We start from the raw sequence: 20801 nt of genomic DNA, 5'->3' as shown, positions 1-20801 counted from the left end.
GGATGTCTCTGAGCCGAGCCCCGGCGGGCCCCGGGCCCCGGGCCCTGACGGAGCGGGTGTCGGAGCAGCTGCAGCGGGTGGGGGGGGAGGTGTTGGGGCTGTTGCAGGAGCGCAGGGGCGGCTCCAGGGGCTCGACGGGCCTGCTCCACCTGCTGCGGCGGCTCCTCCCCGAGCGGCTGGCGGCGGCCGCGGGGCGGGTCGCGGGGCTGATGGAGCGGGAGCTGGACGAGTGTCGGCGGCAGCTGGAGCGACAGAGCCGCCTGCTGGAGGCGCTGCTGAGCCCGGTGGTTCGACTGACCCGGGTCGGTGAGTCCCCCCCCCTCGCCGCGTCCCCCCCCTCGCCGCTTTGACTGATGGTTAGCCAATCAGATGAGGGTAAGATTTACTGGTTGATTAAGTTAAGTTACAGGTTGTGAATCAATGAGAAAGTGAAGGAGCTGAAATGAGTTGAAACAGGAAGTGATCAGATGTCGGGGGGGGGGGGGGGATGACACAGACCCAGCTGAATCATCTTTTATTTTCCTTTCAGACGCCATCGTTCCATCCACTCTCAGGTCGACAGTCACCGATGAAAACCAGACCGTCCACCCCCCCCCTGCCCCGTCAAGCTCCGCCTCCTCTGACGGCTGTGCACCTGAAAGCGTCCACGACTGGAAGACCAGCGACAAACCCCCCCCTGCTGAAGACACACACAAGATGGAGGGTGCTGGAGGCCGGCGGTCCTGCAGCAGGAGGCCCTGCAGGGCCCCGTCAGGCCGGCCGGTGACTCACGGTTCTGTCGTCTGTGGAGAACGTTTCCAGCACCAGGGAAATCTGGAGGAACACGTGGAGTCTCATGCAGACGAGCTTCTCTGTGGAGAAGGTTTCAAGTCCTCAGACAGTTTGTTGGATCCCATCACGTCTCACAGAGAACCAGGCGGCACCGGGATCAGTCAGATCTGTGGACAAACTTTTCAAAACATGGAGACGCACATGAGGAGTCACACAGGAGTCAAACCATTCAGCTGCAGCAAGAGCTTCCCCCGACCCGGGGAGACCCACAGCCGGAGCACCCCCGACACCCAAGACCTCGAGAAGCAGCGGACGAGCCACGAGACGGACAGAGACCAGAGTGAGGACAGTCACACTGAGACTCTGAAACCAAGGACAGTCAGAAGACGCAGCTCAGGACCGAAGTCCTCTCAGTCGTCCTCGCTCTGCTGCAGCGTCTGCGGGGACTCCTTCCACAGCCAGGGGTTCCTGAGGAAACATGCTGAGATGCACTGCAGGGAGTCTCAGGGTGTCTGTGGTGTCTGTGGTGTCTGTGGACAGCGGGCGGACTCAGCTGACAGTCTGCTGACCCACTTACAGTCTCACAGAGAGACTCGTGGGACCTGCAGCGTCTGTGGAAAGACTTTCCAGAACATGGAGACACACATGCGAAGCCACACAGGGATCAAACCCTACAGCTGCAGCATCTGTAACAAGCGCTTCCCTCGACCTGGAGCCCTGAGGCGCCACAGACAGATCCACACCGGGGAGACCTTCCCCGAGAGCAGCGCCTTCAAGACCCACAGCAGGAGTCCTTCAGGGGAAACCCTCCAAGACAAGAGCCCTGAGCCTCCAGCGGACTCCCAGAACCTGCAGTCTGAGAGGACGCCTCCACCGTCTCACTGCTGTAAAGTCTGCAGTGAATCGTTTCAGCATAAAGACAGTTTGAGGAAACACGCCACGAGTCACTCAGCAGAGTCCGTCTGTGGCGTCTGTGGTGAAGGTCTCCCGTCATCAGAGGCGCTGATAGACCATCTGCAGACTCACAGACACGCAGGTCAAATTTGTCACATCTGCGGTAAAACCTTCCAGAACATGGAGACCCACATGCGGAGTCACACCGGTGTCAAACCGTACCGCTGCAGCCTCTGTGGTAAATCCTTCCCCCGGCCCGGTGCGCTGCGGCGCCACCAGAGGATCCACAGTGCGGAGAGAACGTTCATCTGTGAGTTCTGTGGGAAGACGTTCATCGATCACAGCGCTCTGACGACGCACATCAGGAAACACACCGGGGACAAACCGGCACAACGCGTCTCATGCGAGACCTGCGGTAAGAACCTGGCGTCCGTTCAGGTCCTGGAGGTTCACAAGAGGATCCACACAGGCCAGAAACCGTTTCAGTGCCGCGTCTGTGGGAAAGCCTTCAGGCAGGTGGGGGGGCTGAGGGCCCACAGGCTGACCCACACCGGGGAGAAGCCGTTCAGCTGCGTCCTCTGCAACAAGAGCTTCAGCACCAAAGGATACCTGGAAACCCACATCCGCTTCCACCGGAGGGACCGGGTGTTCGGCTGCCCCCGGTGCTGGAAGTCCTTCGTCACCAAGAACGACCTGAAGAAGCACCTGCTGACCCACACTGGAGAGAAACCCCACAGCTGCAGGGTCTGTGGGAGGAGCTACCAGGAGAAACGCTCCCGAGACCTGCACCTGAGGGTCCACCAGGACGTCCAGACCAGCTCCCGAGACCTGCACCTGAAGGTCCACCAGGACGTCCAGACCAGCTCCCGAGACCTGCACCTGAAGGTCCACCAGGACGTCCAGACCAGCTCCCGAGACCTGCACCTGAAGGTCCACCAGGACGTCCAGACCAGCTCCCGAGACCTGCACCTGAAGGTCCACCAGGACATCCAGACCAGCTCCCGAGACCTGCACCTGAAGAACCACCAGGACGTCCAGACCAGCTCCCGAGACCTGCACCTGAAGGTCCACCAGGACGTCCAGACCAGCTCCCGAGACCTGCACCTGAAGAACCACCAGGAGCCAATCAGGAGTGAGGACGGCACGCAGCTGTAGTGTTCACACAGACGGACAGTTATTGAATTATCGGACTGAGGGTGTGTCACATAAAACTTTTTATAAAATAAGTTCCAGAATCACAAACCAACAAGTGAATTGATATTTTTGTTGTACAAAATAATTACTTTAATTTATTAATTTTACTTTCAGATTTCTTCAATGTTTCAGGTCCTGACATCAGAGCGATTCTCAAGCTGCATAAAACTAATTTGTTCTTAAAGAAAAGTTTGTTTCTTCCTCTGCATCAGTTTCCGTCCTGGGGGGGGGGGGGGGGGGGGGGTGAAGTCTGAACCTTTCAGTGAAGACCATCTTTTAGAACGAATTTAGCTTTGAGTATTAAATATATTTCAATAAGTGAAGGATTGATTTGACTGATGGTGTAAATACTTGTGTTGTTATTGATGTTATTCCTCACGTGTCTGAATGTAAACATAAACATGTTCTCTTAACATGTTCGCTGAGCGCCCCCTGGTGGACGAGTTCCGAGCCACACTACCTGTGAACTCACTTGTCAGTTATGACGGGTGTGTAACAGCGGAAGTTCCCTGAATTGAAACATCGAAACTTTCAGAATAAAACTACGGGGCTTTTTTTTGGAGACTCGGTTAAAATTAGACAGTTTATTATTTTGTACAAGTGTAATATTTAAAGAGAAATGACGAGCGTTATAAACTTCAGGCAGATGTTGTGAACTCAAACATCTGTAGTAAAATAAGTGAGGCTCTTATGTTGAAGACTTCCGGTCAGACTCGTCCTCCAGTGTCTAACTGTCGGTGCTCGAACCCTGCGGCTGCTCCGGGTCCCAGTGTCGGTTCTGTCGGTTCCGACATGTCGAGGCTCGACGCGCTGCGGCTGATCGTGGATCAGCGTCTCTCCGCGGTCACCGACGACATTTTCCGCTGTTTGTCCAAAACGATCAGCGAATACGAGCACGACGTGTTCCGGTTGAAGCAGGAGGTCGAGAGACAGAGGAAGCTGCTGGAGACCGCGGGACGACCGGGGGACACACCGGGGGACACACCGGGGGAACCACCGGGGGACACACCAGCAGGTCGGTGGACAGACTTCTGCTCTTTGTTGCTTTCATAAAAAGAAAATGTCCCGCAGACTGTGACCTGCGGGTTCAACCACCAGGGGTCACTGCTGCGGTTCATTAAAACTGTTCTTAATTAAAACACCTGATTTCATCTGAAATATCTTTTATTTGTCGATATTATTTAATTTACATTCAAATTAAATCTACTCAACCATCAGTGACAGCGTCACACAGTATGACGTCACAAACTGTAGCAGCTGCTCTCATCCGCCAGGGGTTCTGCTGGTTTCCACCACAGAAGAAGAGCAGCGGATGAGGAGGCGGAGCTTCAATCGGCCCATTAAAGAGGAGAAGGGCGGAGCTTCAGGACCTGAAGTCCGACACATCAAGTTCATACCAAGTCCTGATTGGCTTAGGGGGAGTCATCTCTCCAATCAGATTCAGTCATACCGGGAGGAGGCGGGGCCTCAGCCTACTGAAGAGCATCCTGAGGCAATCACTGTCAAACAGGAAGTGGATGAGGGTCACGTGACGCTGGAGCAGTTCAACCCCCAGCAGGAAGGTTGGTAGTTTCCTGTGTAGGTTACCATAGTCACCAGCATTATAAAGTTTAAAGCAGTTTAGTTGTTTTCCAATTCATGAGCTAAAAGTTTTTTACTGTTCGTTAAATGTTGGGTGTCTTACTTCCTCTTCCTGTTTTTCTCCTCCAGGTTTTCTGCTCATTTCCACCACAGAGGAAGAGCAGCAGCCGAGGGGGCGGAGCTTCACTCTGCACAACAAACAGGAGGGGGGTGGAGCTTCAGGTTCTGAGGAGTTCACATCGAGTCCTGATTGGCTGATGGGAAGCAACGATGACAAGGGAAGTTCTTGGTCCACTCAGATCTCGTCCCACATACAGAAGGAGTTTCTCTGGAGCCCGTCAGACCTCATGAGACCAGAACCTGGGTGTCTACCTCCACACCATCATGGGGACTCTGCTGTCCAATCGCCTGATGAAGACAGCGGAGACGCTCAGTCTGAACCGGACCTCAGGACACCGGGGACTCCTGTAGAACCGAAGCTGCTGGTCTGCGGCAGCTGTGGTCGAGAGTTCAGCTCAAGAAGAACTTTGAGAAAACATGTAAGACAAAACACATCTCAGGACCAGGACCAGATGTCCTGCAGCCTCCGCAGACAGAGGGTCCCCTTCCAGAGTCCTGCCAAGTCCTTCAGCTGCAGGGTCTGTGGGAACTCCTTCTACACACGGGGGATTCTGGTGCGGCACGCTGAAAACCACTGCAAGGAGCCCGAGAACCGATGTGGGGCCTGCGGGGACTGTCTGGATTCGACGGAGAACCTCAGAGACCACCTGCGGTCCCACAAAGAGCTGGGCAGCACCTGCGACGTGTGTGGGAAGAAGTGCAGCTCCATGAGGAGGATGGAGATCCACAAACGGGTCCACACCGGAGAGAAGCCGTACCGCTGCAAGTTCTGCAGCAGAGACTTCAGCAGGAAGGAGAGTCTGGAGAGACACCTGAAGATCCACACCGGGGACAGACCGCACCGATGTGGACTCTGCAGGAGGACGTTCACCAGGAGGGAGTACCTGGTCCACCACCTGAAGACCGGTCACTCAGAGAGAGCAGGACCATCTGCAGGGACAGATTGGACTGAGCAGATCAGTCTGATGCTGTGAAACTGGACAGAAAACGTGATGTAGAAACTAGAAATTCACCGACTAATGTTTGTAACTGTTACAGTCGATCATCTGAGAACAGCTTTGATAATAAATTCATTTGATTCATTTACAGGAACAGATTTCGTCAAATCTTTTTGTTTTTCAAATCGTCTGTTTTCCTAAAGAGACATAACGTAGAACATCATTCAGTTCATAACTTCAACCGTCTCCTCACAGAACATTTCAATTCACGAGATCCACATTTTTATATTTGTCTCATAACCAAACAAATACACAAGTAGAACGGAACCTTTTAAAAATGTATGTAAAAGCAGCCGGGCACTTTTTACAGTTTTATCTGAACTTTGAACGTCTGGAGTTTTACAGTGCAGGTGATGTCACATGCTTCAGTTTGATCTCCGTGACAACAAAGCTTTCTCTAATGTGACAAGCTTAGAAAATATTAAAACTTTTAGTTGAAAATATTAAAACTTTTAGTTGAAAACATTAAAACTTGACGTTTTTCATAATCGGAGGCGACTTCCTGTCTCTGCATTAGCAGCTGGTCGATTCTTTCCAGTTCGAACCACAGACTCGATCGCCCCCTGGTGGCTGTCACTGGCAGCGTCTCATTTGTGGACGGTGGGAGGGAAAGAAGAAGGCGCTTGTTAGTGACATCACTACTGGACAGCTTGGTGCGTTTCTAGAGGGTTTTCATTAAGGTGAGTGAGTGAGTGAGTGTGTGTGTGTGTGGAGGGGTGGAGTGTGTGAGTGTGTGTGTGTTGATCATTTCCAGGAAGAGCTACAAAGAGTGTTTGTGTTACAAAGTGATTTCCTGGTCAACCGGGTGTATCCTGTTAAAACACACACAGTCAGAGGTTCATTGTGTGCGTTGTCCATTTACTCTATGAACACACACACAAATTCTGACATCACGTGACACTGGTGACATCAGAATGTTGATAAATCTGATGCTTGTCTTGTCCCATAATAATAAATAGTGGTATTTCCTTGTTCCCTCTTATCAGGGCTCTTTCCATTGTTCATGTTTCTGATCAGTTTGGTTTTATTAGTTATTTGGTTTTAGAAAAACGAGCTGGGACGTATTGATCGAAGCTGAGACTGACTCAGGATTCCTTGTCTGTGTGGGAGAGACCTCGAGATCATTCTTTATAATCTTTATATACACTCACTGATAATCTTTATATAAGGTCATCTGTGTATGGAACTATAACCAGGTGTGGAAACAGTTAATAAAGTGAAGGCTCCACCAGGTGGCGCCATAAATAAAGCCAGTCTGAGGAATTATATGAATTAAACTCAAAGTGATTAATTTACATGCGCGTGCACAAACACATATACACGTGCGTCCCCTGGGCCTCGTCATCAACCACACACGACCGCCCCGCCCCCCAACTTCACCACCAAAAGTGTGCCCGTGTGCGCGCGCCCGCTGGTGCGCCTCGGTGTGTGCACTGACGGACCGGAGAGGAACACCGACACTGAACCGAGAACAACCGGGAACAACCGGGACGGACCCGTTCTTCAATCTCCGGTCAGCGCGAGACACAACCGGAAACGTTACGGACCGACAGAGAGCTGCGGGCCTGGACAGACCCCGACTCTTTCCCTCTTCCTCTGTTTCTTCTTCTGTTTCTTCTTGTTGTTGTTCTTCTTTTTCTTCTTCTTCTTCTTCTTCTTCTTCTTCTCCTTCTTCTTCTTCTTCTTCTTCTTCTTCTTCTTCTCCTTCTTCTTCTTCTTCTTCTTCTTCTTCTCTTCTTCTTCTGGACACATGAAGCTGCAGGAGGCATCAAACTGACCTGAGCAGGTAAGGACCTGAAACCAACTTCACCTGGAACCTTTGTTATGATCAATAATCAATGCATTTAAATATTCGATAGATTCACTGATAAACTGATATTTCTTGAAATATTCAGAGGTGAAAATCATCTCACAGATTTCTGAGATAACCTTTATTTAATATAAAGTGTATATGATGTGTTTATATAATAAATATATATATATTTTATAGTGTTTATATTTATATAGATAACATCAATTCCAGTGGAGTATCCCTGATGTTTAGGATCTAGTGTTGCTCTGAGCTCCTGCTCGGTGGAGGAGATGTCCTCAGGGCTGATGAGAGGATGAAACGCACTGAAGCACTTTCAGAAGATGGTGAAACGACTCAGTCATCAGAATCTGACAGAGCTTTAAAATCACAGAATCTGAGTTCATATCTGACTCAGTCTCTGTGATTCTTTTCTTACATTCTGTGTTGAGAAAATGTCAGTTCTTTCATCTGTAACTCCGCCCACTCACCATCTCCTCTGCACTCAGCTGATCAGGTGGAGCCACATCCATCTCCTCCCTGTCCCAGCTGGTCCACCATCTGCCCCTCAGATAACATCCCTGCTCGTCTTGGTAAGCAGGTCTGTGACACTGGTAGCTCATGTGTTCCCAGATAAACACCTGTCTTCTTTCTGCTTGTGTCCCAGCTGCCTTCAAACATGCTGTTGAGCTGCCCCCCCCCCCCCCCCCCCCCCCCCCCGATCTCTCTGGGGGCAGCACTGAGGGTTTCAGTCACACTTAACAGATAAGAGTTTCTCTGTCCACCTGGGTGATTACTACTCTTACATGTGGGGTCCCTCAAGGATCCCTTCTAGGCCCCATCCTATTTCCATTATATATGCTGCCCCTAGCATCAATATTTGAAAAGTATGATGTCTCTTTCCACTGCTTTGCGGGTGATATTCAATGTACTTACCCCTGAATCTTAAAACTAAGAGTTCACTGCAGCCCCTGTTTGACGGATTTATATAAATATATAATATTCACATCAGCACAAGACTTTCCAAGACCCAACAAACTCATCTCGTTGTCGCTTTTCAACGAAGGCTCTCCCTATCAAGTACCAAACCAAACTTTGAGACCTGACGTGTTCCTGACGTGTTCCTCTCGTGTTCCTCTCGTGTTCCTGACGTGTTCCTGAGGTGTTCCTGAGGTGTTCCTCCCGTGTTCCTGAGGTGTTCCTCTCGTGTTCCTGACGTGTTCCTCCCGTGTTCCTGTCGTGTTCATGATGTGTTCTTGACGTGCTCCTGGCGTGTTCCTCTCGTGTTCCTGACGTGTTCATGACGTGTTCCTGAAATGTTCCTCTCGTGTTCCTGATGTGTTCCTCTCGTGTTCCTGACGTGTTCCTGACGTGTTCCTCTCGTGTTCCTGACGTGTTCATGATGTGTTCTTGACGTGCTCTTGACGTGTTCCTCTCGTGTTTCTGACATGTTCCTGAAATGTTCCTGACATGTTCCTGACATGTTCCTGACGTGTTCCTGTCATGTTCCTCTCGTGTTCCTGACGTGTTCCTCTCGTGTTCCTGACGTGTTCCTCTCGTGTACCTGACGTGTTCCTCTCGTGTTCCTGACGTGTTCCTGACGTGTTCCTGACGTGTTCCTCTCGTGTTCCTCTCGTGTTCATGACGTGTTCATGACGTGTTCCTCTCGTGTTCCTGATGTGTTCCTCTCGTATTCCTGACGTGTTCCTGACGTGTTCCTCTCGTGTTCCTGTCGTGTTCATGATGTGTTCTTGACGTGCTCCTGGCGTGTTCCTCTCGTGTTCCTGACGTGTTCATGACGTGTTCCTGAAATGTTCCTCTCGTGTTCCTGATGTGTTCCTCTCGTGTTCCTGACGTGTTCCTGACGTGTTCCTCTCGTGTTCCTGACGTGTTCATGATGTGTTCTTGACGTGCTCTTGACGTGTTCCTCTCGTGTTTCTGACGTGTTCCTGAAATGTTCCTGACGTGTTCCTGACATGTTCCTGACATGTTCCTGACGTGTTCCTGTCATGTTCCTCTCGTGTTCCTGACGTGTTCCTCTCGTGTACCTGACGTGTTCCTCTCGTGTTCCTGACGTGTTCCTCTCGTGTTCCTGACGTGTTCCTGACGTGTTCCTGACGTGTTCCTCTCGTGTTCCTCTCGTGTTCATGACGTGTTCATGACGTGTTCCTCTCGTGTTCCTGATGTGTTCCTCTCGTGTTCCTGACGTGTTCCTCTCGTGTTCCTGACGTGTTCATGATGTGCTCTTGACGTGTTCCTCTCGTGTTTCTGACGTGTTCCTGAAATGTTCCTGACATGTTCCTGACGTGTTCCTGACGTGTTCCTGTCATGTTCCTGACGTGTTCCTCTCGTGTTCCTGACGTGTTCCTCTCGTGTTCCTGACGTGTTCCTCTCGTGTTCCTGACGTGTTCCTGACGTGTTCCTGACGTGTTCCTCTCGTGTTCCTCTCGTGTTCATGACGTGTTCATGACGTGTTCCTCTCGTGTTCATGACGTGTTCCTCTCGTGTTCCTGACATGTTCCTCTCGTGTTCCTGACGTGTTCCTGACGTGTTCCTCTCGTGTTCCTCTCGTGTTCATGACGTGTTCCTCTCGTGTTCATGACGTGTTCCTCTTGTGTTCCTGACGTGTTCATGACGTGTTCCTGACGTATTCCTGACGTGTTCCTCTCGTTTTCCTGATGTGTTCCTGACGTGTTCCTGACGTGTTCCTCTCGTGTTCCTCTCGTGTTCCTCTCGTGTTCATGACGTGTTCATGACGTGTTCCTCTCGTGTTCATGATGTGTTCCTCTCGTGTTCCTGACATGTTCCTCTCGTGTTCCTGACGTGTTCCTGACGTGTTCCTGACGTGTTCCTCTCGTGTTCCTCTCGTGTTCCTCTCGTGTTCATGACGTGTTCCTCTCGTGTTCATGACGTGTTCCTCTTGTGTTCCTGACGTGTTCATGACGTGTTCCTGACGTGTTCCTCTCGTTTTCCTGATGTGTTCCTGACGTGTTCCTGACGTGTTCCTGATCCACTCTGTGTGTTCTTCATTCGTCTCTGCTGCTGTTTCGCAACAACACTTACATAAGACTGAAGACTGCTGGAGAACAATGGCTCACACACACACAAACACACATACCACACACCCACACAGACACACACACACACATACACACATATAGACAGACACACAGACGCACACAAACACCCACAGACGCACTCAAAAACACAGACACACACAACCACACAGAAACACAGACTCACACACACACACACACACACACACAAACATACAGACACACACACACAGACTCACACAGACACACACACACACACACACACAAACACATAGACACACACACAGACTCACACACATACAGACACACAAACACACAGACACACACACACACACACACACACACACACACAAACACACAGACACACACACAGACTCACACTCACGTAGACACACAGACTGGCGCACACAGACACACACAGGGATCATCACAGTATCTCTGAGTTACATCTTGTCGTGACACTGAGGTAAAACGGCTTCAGTTTCATTTCTGCGCTCGTTAAACGAAACGTTAACGGATGAATTTGAATCTGACGACACGTCGGTTCACTGAGCTCAGATGAATCCTAACATTCTGTTCTTCAGGTAGTTTAATAGAGTCGTGATGTTTGTATATATTTATTAACTGTGTGTTTGTGTGTCCTTTAAAGGTCCAGTGTGTAATATAAAATAATTTCATTATGATGTTCTATTAATCTGTGAGTTCTTCGTTTTTAACGATAAACAAAATTAAGGATTTGATTCGTATATGGCTCTAATGCACAGCAGCAGTTTGCATGAACACCAGGCTGATCTCCCAGAACTCCCAGCAGCGGCGGAATGGGAAACGTGTTTATCTTTTTACATTCAGACTTTATTAAGAACAAGTTCATGAAACTGTGGAAAGTTCTATATATAATTCTGGACTGTGGTCTGTTTTTCCCTGCAGCTCGTCTGACAGGTCGCTGGGCTCCTCGTCATTATGCCGTCCGGGTGGTGGCCTCCCTCCTTCCTCCTCCTCCTCCTCCTCCTCCTCCTCCTCCTCGCGCCGTCAGGTGAGTCCTCGCTGTCAGCTGTCAACACCTCAGGGGATCTTCAGGAGGTGATCCTGGCAGCCATCTTGCCCCTCACTAATACAGACTATGCGTGGGCCTGGCCCCGCGTGGCGCCGGCCCTCCACCAGGCGGTGCGGCGGGTGAACTCTGACCCCTGGCTGCTGCCGGGCCTAAAGCTCCGGCTAGTTAACGGCAGCTCAGAAAACCTCGACGGCTTCTGCTCGGACTCTATGGCCCCACTAGTTGCTGTTGACCTCAAGATGTCCCATGACCCCTGGGCCTTCATCGGCCCCGGCTGCGACTACTCCTCCTCGCCTGTCGCCCGCTTCACCACCCACTGGGGGGTTCCCATGGTGACAGCCGGCGCCCGCGCCATCGGCTTCGAGCTCTACGCCGCGGTGACCAACACGGGCCCCACCCACAAGAAGCTGGGGGAGTTTGGCGCCCGGATCCAGGAGAAGTTCGGCTGGCGGCACGCCATGCTCATCTTCAGTGACAACAAGGACGCCAACGACGACCGGCAGTGCTACTTCGCCATAGAGGGGCTGTACACGCAGCTAGGCAACCGCAGCATCACCACCCGGGACCACGTCCTCGAGGACGATGTCAACTTCAAGTCTCTGGTGCAGGACATCAGAGAGAACGGCAGAGGTCAGACACCTTCCTCCTTCCTTCCTTCCTTCCTTCCCTCCTTCCTTCCTTCCTCCTTCCTTTGCTTTCTGACACAAATCATATCACTCACGTCTCATTACATGTCACTCAGCTGACGGTTCTATCCAAAGCTTCTAACATGTAGTGCAATCAACATGTATGAAGGACATTCAGGGTTCAGCATCTTGCCCAAGGACACTTCAGCATGCAGATGGGGAAGCCTGGGAATCGAACAGCCAACCTTCTGTTTGGAGGACGGCTGCTCGTCTCTTCTCTCCTGTTCACATCTTTATTTCCCTCTCTCCTCCTCCATGTTGTTTTTCTCCTCCTGCCGTTTCTCCTCGTTAAATGATAGTTAATTATTATTTGATCTTTCTGCTCCAGTAGTTTCTGACTCCGTCCGTGTGTTTGGGTTCTGGTTTGTGTATCTTTGTGAGGACTCGTCACATTCCTTCATCGTTAGGTCATTTTCTAAAGAGTTCAGGTCAGACACAGGTGTGTGTGTGTGTGTGCGTGTGTGTGTGTGTGCGTGTGCGTGTGTGTGTGTGTGCGTGTGTGTGTGTGTGTGCGTGTGTGTGTGTGTGTGTGTGTGCGTGTGTGTGTGTGTGTTATTCTGATAGAAACCAGTGTAAAAACCCACTAATGCATATTTGTCAGCTGCTGTTTGAATGTCAGCTGATAGAAACACTCTGTAACCACCACAGTTAAAGCTGGCAGACCATTAACTAACCCAGAGGACACGGGGAACATAGATGAAGGTTATGAATGTACCCGCGGCTCTAATGATCAAATGTTAGTGTGGTGGTGTATTTACATTCACTCATTGATCAGGAACACTTGTGACACTCAGAGAGTTTGAATCTCTATTCCCACTCATGTACACTGGGCCTGCACGTGCGTATTAACAGGAACCAGTTTGTTTTGACTTTGGTTTGATTCAGCCAAATAAAGTCAGATCTTTTCCTGGGAGCTTCCATCAGCCAATCACAGCTCTCGTCACAGAAGCTCAAGATCTGTGATTGGCTGATTGTTAGTGAAATGCACCATGGGAACTGGGTACTCGACATTGAAACTTTTTTTTCCATCAAAGAGCCTTTTGTGTTGATACTTGAATCAGGAGAGTTTCATGTTGATCGACTTTACAACAACAGACACACACACACACAGACACACTGACTGCTCCTGTCATGATCTGAGGCCATCTGTAGCCGCTGGCAACACTTGTGTGTGTGTGTGTGTGTGTGTGTGTGTGTGTGTGTGTGTGTGTGTGTGTGTGTGTGTGTGTGTGTGTGTGTGTGTGTGTGTGTGTGTGTGTGTGTGTGTGTGTGTGTGTGTGTGTGTGTGTTAATTTAATGTCTGTTTCCAGGAGTTGAGTTTTTATTCTCAGATACAAAGTTATTCCAAAACGACAAACCAGAGGATTGACGACAACTGAGAATCATTGCCTCTCAAAATGATCTTAAAACAGAACTAACCTAAAAAGAAAGGACAGTAATTTGTGAGTAGTTGTGTTGAAAGTTGTTATAATTATCAATAATCACCTTGAACACATCACATGTCCAATCAGCTCAGTCTGTTTTGAGTGGAGATCAAAGCACCAGAGATAACGAGCGTTAACGAGTGTTTCCTGCCAGACCGATCTCGTTAGGGGGGGGGGGGGGTAGTGATAATCACCATGGTTACTGAGGAGCCCAGCAGTGAGGTCATCAGTCAGGGACAGTGACATCAGAGGAGGAAACCAGACACTGGATCTGAAGCGTGTGTTGGTTCCAACCTGCTGTTTGCTCCATTGTGTTCATGGATCTGACTGAACATGTTAACAACGACAATCAAACAAACTTATAGATACACAACACAACCACAAAGAGACAACACAACCACAGACTGGTGTAGGTGGTTGTGTTGTCTGTCACATGTCTGGTTCCATTGTTTCTTTATTATGTTGACGCCGGAAAAACAACAAGAAAATATAAAGACAAGATAAAGGAGGAAAAAACTCAAGTTGAGTTAAATACACAAAATAAAGTGTGATTGGAAGTCCTGTTGTCCGTCTCCTCAGTTGTGTACCTGTGCTGCTCCTGGGACATCTTGAGGAGTCTGATGGTGCAGTTCTGGAAGGAGGGGGTGGACCTGCAGGAATACGTCTTCTTCTTTATCGACCTGTTTGCCGAGGGCTTGGGGGGGCGGGGCCCCGTCAGACCCTGGTACCGAGGGGACCAGGACGACTCCACCGCCCAACTCGCCTTCAGGGTGAGGGAACCTTCTTTAAACAAGTGTGATGTTGCTGTTTGTTGTTATTGATTTTCTGCCTGTTGTTGTGTTGTTGTCGTCAGAGCGTGAAGGTGTTGTCGTACCTGGAGCCTCAGAATCCAGAATATCGTCAGTTTGTTGAAACTCTGAAGAGCGACGCAAAGAAGTTATTCAACTTCACCATCGAAGACTCTCTGGTACCTACACACTGTGACGCTGTGGTTAGCATCGTTAGCGCTAGCAGGAGGTCAGAGCCCGGTTCTCTGGGTTCCACACAGTTAGAACCTGAGTGTTCTACATGAAGACGAAGGATCTCCATCATCTGATGGTTCCTGGTTCTTCGGGTCATTGTTTGCATGTGAGAGGAGAACCCAGACATAACGAAGCGTATCCTGATGTTTGATTGAACCAACATTTAACAATGAACAGAAGATCATATAAAGATGTTCTGATGCCTTCACATCCCAACATGGCCTCTGATTCAGAGTTGAAACATGTTTCCCACTGAGCTGGATGTATCTTCTGTTCCAGTACAACCTGATCGCCGGAGGCTTCCACGACGGAGTGATGCTCTACGCTCACGCTCTGAACGAGACCCTGGGCCAGCACAGAGCCCCGGGGGGGGTCCTGAGACCCCAACAGGACCTGGTGACCAGGAGGATGTGGAACAGAACATTCCCAGGTGAGTTTCTCATCAGAATGTTCGGGAAACTTTTCAGAGACGCATGGGAACCTTGAGCTGTCGGCCAATCAAATCACAGAGCTGGATGAGAAAAGGCAGGATTCTAAATAATACAAAAACCACAGAACATAAATATCTCATAGTGCAATAAAAAACACTGAGTCTATTTGTATAACAACAAATCATCAACACATGATCTCAGGAGACAGACGAGAGACCAGAGGCCGGGTCCTTCAGAGCCCGCTGGTCGTTCAGGTAACTTCATGGTTTTCAGATCAGTGGAGATCAAACCCTGACCCTGACCCTGACCTTGACCCTGACCCTGACCCTAACCCTAGACCTGACCCGCTGGATCCTCGTCTTTGAGATGTCATGTCTGATCCTCCTATCAGAGCGCTCCCTGTGGTTTCCCTGTCCTGGTTGGTGGTTTTGGTCTCAGACGTCCTGTCTCCATGTTCCCAGTGTCACTTCCAGCTGGGACACATTTACATTGCAACGCTACGCTAACACGGTGTGTGCATGTGTGTGTGTGCGTGTGTATGTGTGTGTAGAAAATCTGCAGAAAGGAAATGCCAGCCTCTCTTTCTCATGGTGACCTCACAGAGCACGGAGACTCCTGATTGGATACTTGGTCAGGGTCCATTGGTTACCGACTAGTGATTGATTGGTGGAGCTGAGCGATAAGATGGTTTCTCTCTCAAACAACAAACTTCATGTCTCAGATTATTTGCTTTATTACAGTCAACTCCCCTCCCCCCCCCACTATGAGTCTGCCCCCTACAGGACGTTGGAGTGCACGTCCACGTTGCTCATCTGTTTCCACCGTCTTTTAGGAAAAGTGTTTTCTATTTTTACTACATAGAAACGTCTTGTCTCCAACGATCTGACCTGAGAGCAGCTGATGTTTGTCCTCTCAGGTTTAAGTCGAGTCCGTCCAAAGACAGAAAGACAGAACAACAGCCTGTGATTCGTCAGCGGAGAAGTTTGTCTGACCTAACGTCTCCATCCATCAGACACGTGTTGTTTTAAACATGAAATCAGTCGTTTGGTTTTTAAGAAAATATCTTTCTGTTGTTTGAGATGGTGAAACATTTAGAAAATAAAAAGATGAGACGTTTTATCATGTGGATGGAAAAATACAGACTGAGGCAGTAAAGCTGTTAGAGACGGATCACTGAGCGTCCACAAACAGGCTGAGAAGCAGAGGGAGACATACGGAGACTGGACAGGAGGGACAAGACCAGACAGGATGTCCTGGTGGTCTTGGTAGTCTGGCACGCTGGTCCTGGGGCTGGTGTGAAAGGTCCAGCTGCTCTACTTTTATTATATTATTATATATGACACAAACACAAAGACATAACTGGACAGCATCAGATGATATGACAAGAGGACAGTTGGGAGTCAACAGACTGAAGGTGTCTCGTGTTCTTCATTTAGATCAGGTCTGTCTCTCTGGTTGTGCCTGAAGGGGGAGGGAGGGGGGGGGGGGTTGGAAGCTCCAGGTGTGGAAAACAAACATCCCTCACAGGAAGTGACAGGCTGACTGCTGACCTCAGCTGGAGACGACCCACTAATCAGATCAGACCAGATTCACAGAGCGACAAATTGACACGACACCGACGGCTCTTTGATTTTTAATATTCACGTTGATATTCAAACAGCTTAAAACCTTTCACCAGAACATGTTCATCCTTTCTGTTTATTATTCACAAATATATATAATGCTAAACTATTTCCCCTTTATTCACATCAACATATTGCACATTTTAAACCTCCTGGTTTTTAGCCAAATGTTTCATGTGTGTGAGATTAAAGTAGTTTGTTTGTTTTGCAGTAAAATAAATCTGGAATCCTTCCTCAAGACGTGTTCTTCAGTGTTTATTGATCAGTGAGCTGCCGTGACCTCTGACCTCTGACCTCTGACCCTGATGCCTCTCAGCGGAGCCTCGTCATTTACTTAAAGCTGACAGTCTGTTTTTACGAGCAGCCCACCCCCGGCCTCCAGAGGGAGCTGCATGAAACCAGACTCTTACTTTGTTGCCACTGCAGGAAACTAATGTCACCATGCTGACATCATCAAGGTCAAAGGCCAAAGGTCAGCGATGTGTCAGCAAACCTGGCACAAGAAAACTTAAATCAGGTTAAATGAAATTAACAGTTTCCCAGCGTCACTGTTGTTTAAAACCTTGTATTGATCTTCTGATTGGCTCAGCTTCTAATCAATGACTTTTCCAATGAGATGATTGTTTCCCCAGTTTAACCTCTTGCCCCCCCCCCCCCCCCCCCCCCCCCCCCCCATCACACATGGTACTGTCGGAGTTTATTACTTCTGTCCATCAGCAGGATTACATCAACACCACTAAGGATGAGCTGTGGCTCAGTTGTGATGCTAAGCTAGCTAGGCTGTTATCAGTGTCTCTACAGCGGGGGTGCAGGACGGTCACACATGATGATCACGACTCATCTCCTGCTGGACGAGGACAGACCAGGACGTCCTGTCGTCTGTTATTGAGACACGTTCCACTTCCTCCGCTCAGTGCTGCTGGCCTGCAGCCTGTCGATAGTTCATCATCTTCATATTGAGATGAATCAGAATGAATCAGAATGAATCAGAATGAAAGTGACGGTTTGTGTTGGTGTGCTGTCGGCTCAGTGACTGACAGACGGACTGAGAGTCGATGTCCCTGATAAACAAGTCTTTATTCGCCTCTGCTGCTTTCCTCCAACAGGACACAGACACTGGGACAGAGACATTAATCACTCTGCATCGGGGGGGTAGGAGACGACAGGAGGAGAGTGAAGAGAGAGAGGCAGAAATCTAGATCCACACACACACACACACACACACTTTTCTTTGTATTGGCCACGCCCCCGGCAGTTACTTGAGACTTTTAATTGGCTCGTTTTAATTTGAGGAAACACTAACAACTCAGTCACAGTCAGGTTGTGTGTCTGTAGCAGTGCAGTCACAGTCAGGTTGTGTGTCTGTAGCAGTGCAGTCACAGTCAGGTTGTGTGTCTGTAGCAGTGAAGTCACAGTCAGGTTGTGTGTCTGTAGCAGTGCAGTCACAGTCAGGTTGTGTGTCTGTAGCAGTGCAGTCACAGGCAGGTTGTGTGTCTGTAGGAGTGATGGGCGTGGTGGAGATGGACGAGTTCGGGGACAGACAGATGGACTTTTCTTTGTGGGACATGACGGACGTCGACTCTGGAGAGTTTCAGGTGAAAGCTCCTGACCTCACTTTAAAGAAACTGTGATGTCACCACGACCAGACAAGAGGTTCAACTGTGTGTGTGTGTGTGTGTGTGTGTGTGTGTGTGTGTGTGTGTTTAGGTGGTGTGTGTGTACAACAGCAGTAGAAAACAGCTGCTCATGCAGAGTGGGCGGAGCTTCCAGTGGCCAGGTGGAGCTCCGCCCCCAGATGTTCCGGAGTGTGGCTTCAAGAACGACAAACCCTCGTGCCTCGCACGTACGTGGACACGCCTCCTCACAGAGCTGCACTTACATAGCCACGCCCACTCCTGCATCACTCTTTGACACGCCCCCTTCTCCTCCGCAGGTACAGTCTCGATGCATCAGATGGTTGCCATAGTGATGTCTTTCATCTTCGTCATCATCGTCACGGTGACCATCTTTATCTGCAGGTGAAGTTCACGTTCATATTCATATTCATATTCATATTTATATTCATATTCATATTTATATTCACGTTCACGTTCATGTTCACGTTCACGTTCATATTCATATTTATATCCATGTTCATATTTATATTCATATTCATGTTCACGTTCACGTTCATATTTATATTCATGTTCATATTCATATTCATATTCATATTCATGTTCACGTTCACGTTCATATTTATATTCATGTTCATATTCATATTCATATTCATGTTCATATTCATATTCATATTTATATCCATGTTCATATTCATATTCATATTCATATTCATGTTCACGTTCATATTCATATTTATATCCATATTCATATTCACGTTCATATTCACGTTCACGTTGACTTGATGAAACGCTTCCTACTGGGAGCCTGCTCAGTGGTTTGTGTGTGCTGCTGGTGTGTGAGCAGGAAGCTGAAGCTGGAGAGCGAGCTGGCTGCTCAGCTGTGGAGAGTCTCCTGGGACGACGTCCAGATGAGCAACCTGGAGAAAGTCCTGAAGAGAGCCTGCAGCCGACTCACCATGTCTCTGGTAACAAGATAAGACAAAGTTCAGACCTGCAGCCACATGTGATGATGAGCTGTGGTGGGCTCAGGCTCCAGGTGATGAAGATCACCAGACTCATCAGGAGATGGAACCTTCTCATCAAGTTCCTCAGACGTTCAGGGACTTGATGAGGAGGAACCTCCTCGTTGTTCACACTCAAACATCTAACTCACTTCATTAGTTTCTTTAGAGTGAACATGGATTTAGTTCTGGAGGAACCTTTCTGTGGTTCCCAGTACAGATGATACTTTGCACTAACTGGTCTCACTGTGTCTCTGAAGAAAGGATCCAACTACGGCTCCCTCATGACCATGGAGGGAAACTTCCAGATCTACACCAAGACTGGATACTACAAGGTGAGAGGCTGTGGACTACACACCAGTGTGTGGTCATGGTGGTGGAGGAACCTGTTCATCTTCTGATTTTGTCTTCTGCAGGGAAATCTAGCTGCCATCAAATATATCAACAAGAAGCGTGTAGAGCTGACCAGGAAGGTTCTGTTTGAGCTGAAACACGTAAGACGTCCATCTGCTGGTGCTGAGGAGCCTGAGAGAAGGTTCATGGTCCTCTGAGGATCAACCTTCTTAGATTGAGCACTGAGCATGAACCAGTACTTGATCGCTGCCTTGCTCACTGGATGTGAAGCCAGTGTCAGATCTTACCGACTGACCTGACTCCCAACCTACCACCTGCCCATCAACTGACTCACTGACCAACGAGGTGACCTGATGTACTGACCCCCTGCCTACCGACTGACCGGGTCCTCTACTGTCCATCGTTATATCACCTCCTCAGCTACTGACGTCTCTGTTCTTAATGACCTACCTGCTGGCCCTACTGGGGGGGGGGGGGGGGGGGGGGACAGGGCTTTCTCTGTAAGATGCTAATGGTCATGTTGGGAGTTGTAGCTTCTTCCAGACTAACCAGACTAACCAGACTAACCAGCCCATCGACCCACTGACGTGATGATTAGGATTGAATTTGTGATTTGATGATTTTGAATCTGCAGCTTCTCGTCCTGCAGATGCGTGACGTCCAGAACGAGCACCTGACTCGCTTCATCGGGGCCTGCATCGACCCCCCCAACATGTGCATCATCACAGAGTACTGCCCCAGAGGCAGTCTACAGGTACTGCACCACCCGACTCCACACCCCCCATGAACCCTGTGGACCTGGTCCCTCTGTCCCTCTGTCCCTCTGTCCCTCTGTACCCCCCTATACCTGTTAACCCTCTGGATCCCTCTATCAACCACCTGTGCCCCTCCAGCCCCTCTGTCCCTCTCATCTATACACTGTCTGTCCCCTCTCATCTATACACTGTCTGTCCCTTCTCATCTAGACACTGTCTGTCCCCCTCATTGACTCTATACACTGTCTGTCCCCTCTCATCTATACACTGTCTGTCCCCCCTCATCTAGACACTGTCTGTCCCCTCTCATCTAGACACTGTCTGTCCCCCTCATTGACTCTATACACTGTCTGTCCCCTCTCATCTATACACTGTCTGTCCCCTCTCATCTATACACTGTCTGTCCCTTCTCATCTAGACACTGTCTGTCCCC

The 20801-nt window shown here is 49.4% G+C and overlaps 3 protein-coding genes across 3 annotated transcripts in view; all 3 read left to right on the top strand.

The window, feature by feature from the left end:
• Positions 1-2: 2 nt before the first annotated feature.
• Positions 3-3071, top strand: LOC128461472 (zinc finger protein 791). The gene is made up of 2 exons (XM_053446395.1): positions 3-306; positions 530-3071. The coding sequence occupies exons 1-2, from the start codon at positions 3-5 to the stop codon at positions 2818-2820; spliced, it is 2595 nt and encodes an 864-aa protein (XP_053302370.1). The 3' UTR covers positions 2821-3071.
• A 482-nt stretch (positions 3072-3553) lies between these two features.
• LOC128462016 (zinc finger protein 691) lies at positions 3554-5652 on the top strand. Its single transcript, XM_053447238.1, has 3 exons — positions 3554-3874; positions 4134-4421; positions 4570-5652. The coding sequence occupies exons 1-3, from the start codon at positions 3652-3654 to the stop codon at positions 5532-5534; spliced, it is 1476 nt and encodes a 491-aa protein (XP_053303213.1). The 5' UTR covers positions 3554-3651; the 3' UTR covers positions 5535-5652.
• A 5762-nt stretch (positions 5653-11414) lies between these two features.
• npr1a (natriuretic peptide receptor 1a) overlaps positions 11415-20801 on the top strand; it is a gene marked incomplete at its 5' end in the record, with an annotated part of 17790 nt that continues 8403 nt past the window's right edge. The window contains 11 exons of the mRNA XM_053447237.1: positions 11415-12087; positions 14147-14337; positions 14421-14534; positions 14869-15019; positions 18143-18237; positions 18350-18485; positions 18576-18660; positions 19103-19223; positions 19520-19594; positions 19676-19753; positions 20263-20367. Of these exons, the coding sequence (XP_053303212.1) occupies positions 11415-12087; positions 14147-14337; positions 14421-14534; positions 14869-15019; positions 18143-18237; positions 18350-18485; positions 18576-18660; positions 19103-19223; positions 19520-19594; positions 19676-19753; positions 20263-20367 (1824 nt within the window). The remainder of the gene's footprint in view (positions 12088-14146; positions 14338-14420; positions 14535-14868; positions 15020-18142; positions 18238-18349; positions 18486-18575; positions 18661-19102; positions 19224-19519; positions 19595-19675; positions 19754-20262; positions 20368-20801) is intronic.

This window comes from Pleuronectes platessa, chromosome 18 (genome assembly GCF_947347685.1).
Source record: "Pleuronectes platessa chromosome 18, fPlePla1.1, whole genome shotgun sequence".
NCBI classification, from domain to species: Eukaryota; Metazoa; Chordata; class Actinopteri; order Pleuronectiformes; family Pleuronectidae; genus Pleuronectes; species Pleuronectes platessa.
Note: the sequence above shows the minus strand (reverse complement) of the source record. Positions and strands in the feature narration are given on the sequence as shown.